Consider the following 12,001-nt stretch of genomic DNA (forward strand, 5'->3'; position numbering starts at 1 on the left):
TACTCCCATGACTGAACCGTTGGCAGTACTTTACATTACAGCTCACTAATAGCATTACCAAAGTAATAACCAGGTAATTTGTATTAACAGTGGATATATCTGGGTAATACAGTATTAAACCGAAAGAGCCAAAAAACAAGAATATTAATTACAAGAAAAAACATTTAAAGACAGCAACGAGACCAAACTATTTAGTAATGATATAATTATATTTGGTAACAATATGGTAATCCGCTAACATAAAATTATTATATCAGTGCAATATTTGGATTCAAAATGGTTATGTGGTGACTTTATTGGGTTAATAACCCCATTATAATGAGATAATATAGAATGATGTGTTCACAATATTATAGGCTGCTATCAGTGTAACACCTTCAAAATCACATGGAAATTCTTGGGAGAGAAATTTGGTTATGGCCATATAATAATGCTTAACTATCTTATTACCCTTTGTTTTGGGATCCAGGGTCTTATATTTTCCAGATAGAACTATTGTTAATACTAAGCTATTACCCGGTTATTAATAGGATATTATTTAATTGTTTACTCTATAATCAAACTATAACCCCACTATTGCTGAGCTGTAATGTAAAGTGCTCCCATTGGATCATATTTTTTGCTCCACAACATTCTGCAGTCCAGCAGGTCAGTGAAGTCATAAATGTGTAATGACCATAGACTTCATAAAAGAAATAGAAGTAGCCTCTCTGTTGGGGTCCGTTCTCTCAACTTGATCTAATCGTCCTCGCCTACAGAGATACTTCCAACTGGCTGACGTTTACCTCCGAGGAGAAGTGAGGGCCAGAGGCTAGCTGTCACTCAAGAGACCACGCCCCTAATTATTCATAAACTTTAACCTCCAATAAAATAAAAACTAATCTGGTACAAAAAAAATTCACCCCCCTAAGTGTTGTCGTGGAGATATGACCTAAACATACAGACTAGAATGTTTTTTTGTACCAGACCTTAAACAGGTTTAATGATGCTGTGAAAACGGCCTGTTTAACATGGGGGTCAACGAGAAACTGCTCTATGATGAAACCTGCCCCTAGTGGACACTGCAGTTTTTGGCAGTTCCTGATTGGATCAACCAGAATGTCGCTGTGGTGAGGGCCTGGTAATAACCCTTCAAAACAAAATGGCGAGTAAGGAAATTAGGTTTTTAGCTCTGTGTTTTCTACATGCCATGATCAGTCCACACTGCAGTATATATGAATATATATGTTACATACATTCATGACAGGGCTAACACATTTCAGCACATTAACGCTCACCTGAACTGTAGAAACACATGCAGCCATACAGTACATACAGGCTTTGAACATTAAAGTTTGCTTTTGAATGGGGACTATTTTTCCTCTTGGCAAAAGAAAACCCAAACTCAGTAAATGTTTTCTGTGCTGATCACAGAAATGATGTCTGATTTGTGACTTTCTGGCCATAGAATTTATGGTCAGATCGGATTTGTCACCGGAAATAAGTGGCCAAAAAGGAGACACAACAAAAGCTGAAATATAATTCTGCTTGCTAATTATAGATCTGGAGACGTGGGCGTAGCTAATCAAACAGAACATGTATTGTGCTGATTCTATTCATGAAATGGTCGGACTATCTAGCATATTTATAGTTAGCCTTTTCAGGGTTCAGTGACGCAGGTTTCCTCTGTTTGTTCCCTGTTTCTAAGTTTAATACCCAGATCACTACACTGATTGGCAACATTGGAAAACATAACCATGATCTTGTGGAAAATTACAAGAAAGAGGAGGACATGTACAACATGTTCAAGAACATGTTTTTGTGACTACCATATCTACAGGGAATTGTAAGCTGAGTCACTAGGAGGTATTGGGGCTGTGAATAAATACTATTATATCTGTGTGTCTTTAAAGCCCGGGTCCAGTCCGGACTGTTTTAAATGTGCATGAGTGGATTCAGTGAACCAGAGTCAACTTAGAGTGTTTGTTAAACGAAGGAGTTAATTGTTGATGAGGATTGATGAGGAATCTCCAGATTAAACATTCCAAAAAGGAAAAAACCGAGGCCTTGTATAGAGCAAACAGACTAATGTTTCAACCAAATCTGTGTCTTCATCACAGTCAAAATGGACAAAGACATGAGGCAAACACATTTGCTTCAACCTAGAACAGATGTACAATTGTCATTAGATAATTTGTTGAACAGAAATTCCAATCAATTGGACAATGAATCCAAGGGTGGGAGTTCCTACAGCCATGTGCCCCAGCCCATCATCACATCAGAAACATAAGAACAATGATACATTTTATATAGCCGATTCTATTATAAGTTCAAAAGATAACCTACAAAAAGTAAAAATGCTGCATCAATCAAGTAGAAGAAACATCACAAAGGCTCAGCTATGAACGTGCCTCTCTGCAGAGCGGTGGGTGGATTATGTTATCTCAGATAATTCCCCAGACCTTAATGATGCTGCAGAGCCATGGTTAGAATGTGCATGTTTTTACATCATAATCCATGTTTTGTGTACAATTCAAAACTTTTTGTTTGTCTAATGCAAACCAGACCACAGAGACATCTCAGCATGTAGACAGCATGTGTTCTGCTTAGGGAATTTATTGAGAAGTTCATGATCTGTACCTGTAAGTGGATGTTTAGGGTGGATAAGAGGTGTACATTTAAATATAGTTGAACGGAAAGTTACATGACATTAACAACATGTAACATTCATTTGTAAACAGGTGCACAGAGTATGCGAGAAAGATTATGTGATATTTGATACAAAATGCACTGCTTGGAGGGTGAAAACACCTGTGACCCCTGTCTCCATCCAGGGGGTTAAAGTATTTCTGATTCTCATTCAGATTCTGATTGGGGGCATGATAAATGTATTACATCTGCCAATGTATAAACCTACCAATACACATGTTTAGTATGTTGTTGTCAGGACTATAAATCAATTCAATTCAATTCAATTTTATTTATAGCGCCAAATCATAACAAAAGTTATCTCAGGCCTCTTACAGAATAGGTAAAGACCACACTCTATGACTTATTTATGATTTACACAGACCCAACAGTGGGTGGATACAACCTATATAACCTCCTCTTTCCCTTGACTGTTAATATCCCAGCACTTTAACAATAAGTCTTGACCAGTGACCCAGCAAAAACACATGGGATCAAGTCATAAAAGGGTGACTATAATTAAGTACAGTAAAAGGGTGGGAAACCCTGTCTGGGGCAATAAGACAAGACTGGGTCCATCTAAAGGTCAGTGGCAGGCATGCTTTTGTCCGACTTTTCCTTCATGGAGAGCTGTTCAGCAAAATATTCTGCAGAAAAAACAAATCTCGACTGGGAATGGCTGTGGCAGCTATTCTCACAGCAGGCAGCGCTGAATGCTGTGTTTATTACCTAATACCAGGCAAACAAAGGGCACATACATCTTCAAGTTACATAAATTGGACTGCTTCATTATCAGCCCTGACATTGACGCCTTGTTCTTGATAATAAATGTTAGAGGAGTGTCTGGAAAATGTGATTTTTTTTCTTTGTTTCTTCTTTTTTTGAATATGAAGGAAGGTAGATTAATTTAACAGTAAATAAAAAATACCCATAAGTGTGGTTGTGTCTCAGATTCATCCGGCAAGTCTCCACTCAGTGGCAGAGTCTTTACCAGCCCAGTAGATGGCAGACAAATCTCTGCCTCTGATCTATGGTGCACAGCCTACAAAAACATGCTCTGTGCTCACACCATGTAGTTCAACAAATGACCAGAAGAGATCACAGTGTGCATACGTTTAATTGCTGTACCTTCTGCAGAAAACCAAACAAAGATACAGTATATGACTACTCACTTCAAGACAGCAGAGTTGAATGAGACAAATTTCAGTTGAATGCTGCTCAAAATTTGCAGTGTACTTTGAAAGCTCTGCAAGCTACCAATTACTTCACACTGGAATATAGACTACAGCAACATGGGAGAAATCCAGCTTGGCTAACTAAAGCTCCTTTTAAAATGGCTTTGTCAAAACAAAAGATCAAATTGATAGTTAAATAAACCAAATTAAATTTGAAACAAAATAGTCAGCAAAAAATGCCACTCAATTGAGTTTACTGTAAAAAGTGCCCACTGTTTAGATAAAGAAATTAATTTTTAGTTTAATGTACACCATTCAGACAGAACTAGAGTCCATGTGGGAGTACCAAACAGGATTACTCAGCAGGTAACTTCTAAACAACATGCAGCACTTTCTCTGAACAATTGGCTCCCCGAATATTCAAGTTTAATTTTACTAAATACGGATTCAAAACATGAGCGTGCCCTCCAGGTGGTCAGGGTGAAACAAAGAGGTGGAGCTGGTCAAAGGTTCAATTAGAGCAGAATAAACAACATTGTAAATGGACTTCAATAGCACCTTTCTAGTCTTCTGACTACTCAAGGCACTTTCACACTATTTGTCATATTTACCCATTCACACTGATGGCAGTGGACATCTACATACTATCTAATCTAACCATTCACACCCCATTCACCAATTTAGCGTTTAGCATCTTGCCCAAGGACACTTCAACATGCAGACCGGGGGAGCTGGGGATCGAACTGACATTCTCCAGAATGGAGGATGACCCACTCTACAACTGAGCCACAGCCACCCCAACATCATTCCTTTCCTTAATGGCTCAAAATTGTTTATAGTTTAACTACACAAATGACAAAAAAGTAATTGACTAGAATCATAATGCAAATATGAATGTCGTCACCAGCAAACTACTGCAAAATGTAGTTCAACTATAGTTCCACGCCTCCCTAACACTGTGCAGTGTGCATTTGAACACCAAACATGACAATATCAACATGATAAAATCTAAGTCATTGTCTGCCACTAAATATTTCTTACTAATCAGTCAAAATCTTAGTTACAATGATATTTGAAATACATCTGACCTTTTTTCCTTAATAATATCAGCATTGCCTGATGATTTGCTACTATGAAATGCACTTCATTTGAACCCATTAACTTTTTGGAAACTGTATCGCTCTCTGGGTCAACTGGCAAGTATAGAAACAGGCTTCTATGTAATGTTCATCAAATTGAATCTGTATTAATATTCATGTACAAGGATTAAAGGGTTAAATTTGTCACATACAGTATACGCAAATAGGCATTATGTTCGTGAAATGCAGTATGGCATACTCTTATGGCTGTGCTAGTGCAAAAAATGAGATTTATATGTATATATACTGTATAAATATATATATATATATATATATATACTGTATATATACACCAGAGATCAAAATTAAAAAACTAATTATTGATACTTGATTTATTTTGATATACTGTTATGTTTTAATTGTTCAGAATTTGATAGAATATCCACTGTGGCTATACCACTGCTGTACTACCATGTTTTTTTTTAAATAACCAAGACACTTCGACAAAAAAACATAATTATGTGAAAAAAGCAGTGAGGAAAATTAGTGAACAGTAACCACTGTGTAAGAAGAGAAGATTTCCACCATGTTTTCTTCTCTAGGATTCAAAAATGAACAGGAAGTGTAGAGGCCACAGCTTTAAATGACTTCAGCACATCTGCGCCCACAGGACATCACTAGTTTCTCACACTGCTCTGGTTTGATCTTGGTCCATTCTGACTCTGTGTCTTCCACAGTTCACTAACTGTAGTGGGTTTCTTAGACATTACTTTGTTGCCCAGGATTTTCCAGAGATTCTCTATGGGGTTTAGATCTGGACTCTGAAACTTCCTTCTCCACTTCTTCACACACTTTGGGTTCAGTCGTCCCCAGTCCGATGCAGCACATAATGTTTCCCATCGGACCCAAATATATTGAACTTTAGCTGTGTCATGTCAAGATGGTGGGGTAGCACTGTCGCCTCGCAGCAAAAGGGTTCCTGGTTTGAATCCCAGCTGGGGCCCTTCTGTGTGGAGTTTGCATGTTCTCCCCGTGTCTGTGTGGGTTTTTTCCGGGATCTCCGGCTTCCTCCCGCAGTCCAAAGACATGCATGTGTTTGGGTAATTGATGACTTTAAATTACCCGTAGGTGTGGCTGGTTGTCTGTCTCTCTATGCGCGATAGTCTGGCGTCCTGTCCAGGGTGTACGCCGCCTCACGCCTGATGTCGGCCTGGATCGGCTCCAGCCCCCTGCGACCCCGACAGGGACAAGAGGTTGAAGATGGATGGATGGATGGATGGATGTCATGGTTTGGGGAATGTTTTCTGCAGCAGGAGTTGGGCCTCTTGTTCAGCTACATGGCAGAGCGAATGCAAATGTTTATGTGAACCTCCTTTGGCAACATGCAATAACTTCACTGCAATTATGGGCTTTGTTTTGCATGAAAATTGATGTCCTGTGGGCGCAGATGTGCTGAAGTCATTCTTCAATACATCTGGGCCACAGGACATCACTAGTTTCTCTACTGTTTTTTTTTTCACGAAACAAAGGTTTTTGTTCAAGTGCCTTGGATATTAAAAAAAAACATGCTAGTGCAGCAGTGGTATAACCACAACTGATATTCTATCAAATTCTTAATTGTAAAAAAAAACAGTATTTCAGAATAAATCAAGAATTAATACTAATACTAATATTAATAATAATACTAATTTTGATCTCCACTGCATATATAATTTTTTTAGCTAGCTTTTTAACTAGCACAGCCGTAAGAGTATGCCACACTGCATTTCAGGAACATAATGCTTTCGTGTGTAGATGTGTCAAATAAAACCCTTGAATCCTTGTACATGAATATTATTACAGAACTACATTTTTATGAACATTACAAATACGTAAGTCTTTTTCTATACTTTCCAGTTATCCCAGGGTGAGATACAATTTCAAAAAAGTTCTTGGGTTCAAACGAAGTGCATTTGATAGTAGCAAATCAACCAATCAATAAATCAAGTATTTATAATTGGTCTCCCTTAATTCTGATATCCAGTGTATGTATACATACAACTTTAAATTGTTAGTCTACTTTATATTATTTCGCATTATTTTTATTTTATTGGGTTGATTAAGCCAAATGAACTTCATAAAAACATATCAACGGTTCAAACCTCTATTCAAGACCATACGTTTTCTTCAAGTCTAACCAAACATCTTTGTTTTAAAGTTTCAGATAGTGACAGAATGAAAAAAAAATTGCTGCATATTGTCAGCTAAATATCTGTTGTTCTGCCACAGCCTGACGGACATCCGGTGAAACAACACCACATGACAATGACAATATGAACATGGTTTAATTCTGGCTGTTCTTTTATTATATATTTTTATGTATGCTTTTTTTGGTGATTATTAGCTTATATGGTTATTGTTTTAATTATTCTTAATATTTGTTTGCTCTGGCAATAAGCACTGCCTTTTCATGCCAATAAAGCTCCTTAAATTGAATTGAATTGAATGATGTCAAAGGGGACCTAGCTTGCCTGACTGTAATCATTATAAGTGGTTTTCCCTGCATCTAACCAAAGTGTTTTAGCTGCCATACCTAAACTATAATATTTTGGCTGAGGCAACAGTCACTGCCAAATTTGCCACAGCACTAGGAGAGCTCGGGTGGTCACGTGCTTTACTCTGTAGGTGGGGGAGCAGCCTTCCTGAGAGAAAATTGCGCATGCGCAACAGTATTTAATCGCTCTACCGAGTTATGTGCAACACCTTTTGACAGCAAAGTGTTAACAAACACTTAAATACAACATGTAACGGCTTTCTCGGTATTTGGCGTACTGTTCGGGCGGTGCGTTCATACTTTCCGTTCCCTCCAGCTCCAGAACGTAACTTTTGTGACTTTATGTGGGTCAAAACGTAGTTAAGGAAGCTAGTTCCGCCTCACTCTCTCCCTGTGACGGACAGCAGCGACAAGTGTCACAAGTAATCAGGGACGAGACACAACGAGACACAACAAAAACACGTCTCCTGCATTTTGGATTCAATCCAACACAAGTTAACCGGTTTCAGGAAACGGTGAGTATCCTCCGTGCACCGTAAAACACTGGTCTTTTGAACTACAACGACAAGTGTGTGCTAATTAACGTGAGCTAGCAAAGCTAATGCTAAAGTTCAGCGACAGGAGCTACCTGTTGCTCCAACTCTCTGTAGCAGCAGTCAGGGATTAGCATTATGGCAGTGCTCTCTGTAATGCGCTTCTATGTTTAGCTCACGAACCTAGTTTTGTTTTGGCACACTGGAAATGAGGGGGACTGAAAATAAGTGTAAGTCACGGTGTTTACACTGTTTTACAGTATGTCTTAACTATCTCCAATTAGCATCCGTTATCCGCTACCTATACCTGTCTGATGTTAGCTGGTTGGTGTACAGGTAACGTTAGCCACCCTTTCTCTCATACCTTACCTATTCTTACAAACCACTTATCAGGGCTGTTCGTTATCTGGCTGTTGTTTTCCAGAAACTTCACCACTGTTTAAATGTTAACTTAACTTAACTTTAACTTTTTTTAAATCATTATTATTCTTTGCATTTGAGGCTTCACCGAAGCCCTCAGACCTTTGCATCGCAGCTGTAGCATTATATACAGTTTGGCTGTAGGGCTCATAATGAGGCTTCAGGTATGAACTGGGCAGCAACTCGCTCCTCTGTGAAGCATTCCACTGCATTCCATTCACAGGCCCGTCTACATGTTCTAACAAGCACACACACTGCTCTTAGTACTGAGAGCGGTAATACGCCCTATAGGACATCACAGACTCTTAAAAAGAGGGGAGACAAAGGGAGCTGCAGCTTATTGTATCTGTTCTAGATAGGCAGCACTGTAATCAGGTCAGTCATGTTATTGTGCTTTGTATCCAGATAGCGGATTGTTGCATCCGACAGGGATTACACCTCGCTCATCGGGCAAAAGAGGTGTTGGTCATCTCCATCTGGTTACGTAGAGGTGGGTAGCATTTTGGAATGAGGTTGGGAGATTGAGGGCGGTGTGTTACAGGGGATTGTCATTATTTATTTTGTTTTTTTCCAAAGGATTCAAATAGTTGGAAACGGGCATCTACCATGGCTCGCAACTGGAATCTTGTTTACGATAACACCTTCTGTGGCAGCTATCCAACTATTTTCTGCTGGAGGTAATTGTCTATTAGTCTAAGGAGAAATGCTTTGGAGCCATATTGTCCGATTGTGAGGAGTGTCTCTAAAACTGTGGTTTGTACGTCGAATAGAAATCAGTAGATGTTCAGGTGAAGTTGTCTGAGCATTTGAATATTGTGGTTCTGTGTGGGACTTGCATAATCAGATGTGTGGGCCATTCTTAGCTAGCTGTTGACAGTAGCTCATTGAGATCCAAGCAGCTCGCTCCCAAACAAGCTCAAGCTTGGTTCTTTATTCAGTGATTGCCAAGTCTGCAGAATGAACTTGGCCCTGTGACTGATTGTACTCCCCTCAGCTCTGCAGAGCTGCATCCTTTTATCCGATGAATTAGGAGTTCTTAATGAGCTAATTGGGAGCTTACAGGGAACAAACAGGACTCTGTAAAATGTCTGAACTACCAGTGCAGTGGAAATGGAGCACATTTGATTTTAACATTGATTTCTCAACGTATCTATTAAGCATGTCAGCTAGAGTATGAAATACCTCTGACGTTTCTTAAAGTGTATCATTCATCATTCAGGAGTTATTATTACTAACATAATTAGTTGTGTGCCATTTGTTTCCATTAGAAGTGAGGGAAACCAACAGGATTCTTAATATTATTACAAAGGCAAGTGTCTTGGACTTGGTTTTATATTCATGTGAATAAGCACTGTACATTCAGATGCTGTGGTGAGCTGTTGCGGTCTTATATTAGGTGCATTATTTGTGTGTTTTTATTTTGATGAAAAGCAGCAAGCCTGGCAGTTCTCCAGTTAGCACGACGCCAGTTAACATTGGTAGTTTGCAAACCTTGCTGTGGCTTTCCTGACTGCGCTTTGATTTATGAGTGAATTAGCCTGCACCCTGGTGACCTATGGCTTAGTTAGTTTCATAATTTGATCAGCAAAGCATCGTTTGAAGAAATATGTACTCATTTTTGATGTATAAAAAAAAGTTTCATTCATAAAACAGTGTTTGTTCAAGATCAAACTGATTTAGTAAACTTGTTCTGCCATACATGTACACTCACCGGCCACTTTATTAGGCATACCTGGTGCTTAATAAAGTGTCAGTGTGGTCTTCTGCTGCTGTTCCCTATCCCCTAGAAAGTAGGTGGTGGTGTGCGTTCACAGATGCTCTCCTGCATTCCTCTGTTGGAACCAGTGGATATTTGAGTTCCTGTTGCCTTTCTATCAGCTCCAACCAGTCTGGCCGTTCTCCTCTGACCTCTGGCTAAAACAAGGCATTTGCGCCCAAAGAACTGCCGCTCACTGGATCTTTTGGGGACCATTCTCTGTAAACCCTAGAGATGGTTGTGTGTGAAAATCCCAGTAGATCAGCAGTTTGTGAAACACTCAGAGCAGCCCGTCTGGCACCAACAACCATGCCACATTCAAAGTCACTTCAATCACCTTTCTTCCCCGTTCTGATTCTGCTTTGAACATCCTCTTGACCATGTCTACATGCCTAAATGCATTGAGTTGCTGCCATGTGATTGGCTGATTAGAAATTTGTGTTAACGAGCAGTTGGACAGGTGTACCTAATAGAGTTGCCCGTGAGTGTATATTTGTCATTAAGGCTGCATGGTGTGAGAATAATATACTATAGCCTTACAATGTTTAATATCTACAATATTACTTATGATAAATAAAATGGATATTTAAATGTATGCAGTTCTGTCCTTCTACTGCTTCCAGTATACAGATAACAAGTTGCATGTTTAATAAAAATACTCAGAAAGGAAGTATAATTGTTTCCGACATTATTTTTAGTGAACAAATTGAACATTGAACTTGTCTTTCACGACGTGTTTATTGCACAAGTTGTGTAATGATGATAAACGATTTGTTGTGCAGCCCTATTTCATATACTGCATTGTATTGACATTTTTGCAGAATTTATTCACACTATGTCAATCAAAAAGTATTGCAGTATTGTGAGTCAAGGTATTGCAGTCTAATTGTGTAAAAAGGTACGAGGCCTCACCTCCATTAAAGTTATAAAAAGGTGTCCAATTGCACTCGTGTGAAAATACTGAAATACCGCTGTTGGATCCTGTTACCAAACCAGAAAATCTTGCTGCCATTTTGCCTACTGCTCTTTAATTTGTCCTCTGTGTTGTATAATGCTGAGACAGATATACGTATGTGGGCTTGGTTCACAAAGACAACATGGAAGCAATGACTTAAACCAGACGTAAAGTAACTTGCGGGCCTCTCCTCATTAACCTTTGGATGCTGTGTAAAATAATGACAGGACTGTGTGTGAACCTATGTGTCTGTACACGTTCACGTGGCGTCTTGAGGGTTTCAGCAGTACAGGGCCGTGAACTGAGTCTCCTGGTGTCAGCTGCTCTAGTTTACTGGCTTGTGTGCTCACAAAGCTGTGAGCATTAACTCACCTCTGTGTTTGTTTTGCAGCCAGCGTGCACCAGCTAGTTGCCTTCGAGAGCTGGAGCTTGCCTGGGCCCAGAGCACCGGGAGGATATTTGAGAACAGAATTGGGTTGCAGTGATGCTGAACTTTATCTAGTGAATTATTTGTGGCTTCAAGTGCGTATCAGCTTCTCTGTTATGGGCAGGTTGGCTTTCGAGTGCCCCGTGCAAAATAAGAAATCGTTATGTCTTTGAATAACGGCCGAATTAGTTCCCAGTGAATAAAAAATAGTATTTAAGCGTTTTTAATGTGCCATGAGCTTAGTGTTCTAGTACATTAAAGTAATTTTACAGATGTAAAAGCATTTTAATTTAAGTAATTAAGTAAAAATAGTTATTAAGTAATTCAATTTGGTGGACATCCTGAGGGTGATATGTAGCAGGGACATACACACTAGAGAAGTGGACATTAGTCTTTTATATGGATCATTTGAAGTGGTGAACAGTACAGACATGCAGTCCTGCCTGCAGCTGTTGC

General features: G+C 39.2%; 2 protein-coding genes across 4 annotated transcripts in view; both read left to right on the forward strand.

Annotated features, from left to right (window-relative positions):
* Positions 1-11,603, forward strand: part of edn2 (endothelin 2) — a gene marked incomplete at both ends in the record, with an annotated part of 34,566 nt that extends 22,963 nt beyond the window's left edge. The window contains one exon of the mRNA XM_083925999.1: positions 11,510-11,603. Within this exon, the coding sequence (XP_083782125.1) occupies positions 11,510-11,603 (94 nt within the window). The remainder of the gene's footprint in view (positions 1-11,509) is intronic.
* The window catches only part of phactr4a (phosphatase and actin regulator 4a), a 39,409-nt gene continuing 35,059 nt past the window's right edge, over positions 7,652-12,001 (forward strand). For 2 of the 3 annotated variants that reach the window (XM_083925538.1, XM_083925537.1), the window contains exon 1: positions 7,652-7,969. The gene's annotated coding sequence lies outside the window, so the exon portion shown is untranslated. Of the gene's footprint in view, positions 7,970-8,747; positions 8,898-12,001 lie in introns of those variants that run through there. The other variant, XM_083925539.1, reaches the window with a different exon arrangement.

Source organism: Echiichthys vipera (genome assembly GCF_963691815.1).
Source record: "Echiichthys vipera genome assembly, chromosome: 13".
Classification (NCBI taxonomy): domain Eukaryota; kingdom Metazoa; phylum Chordata; class Actinopteri; order Perciformes; family Trachinidae; genus Echiichthys; species Echiichthys vipera.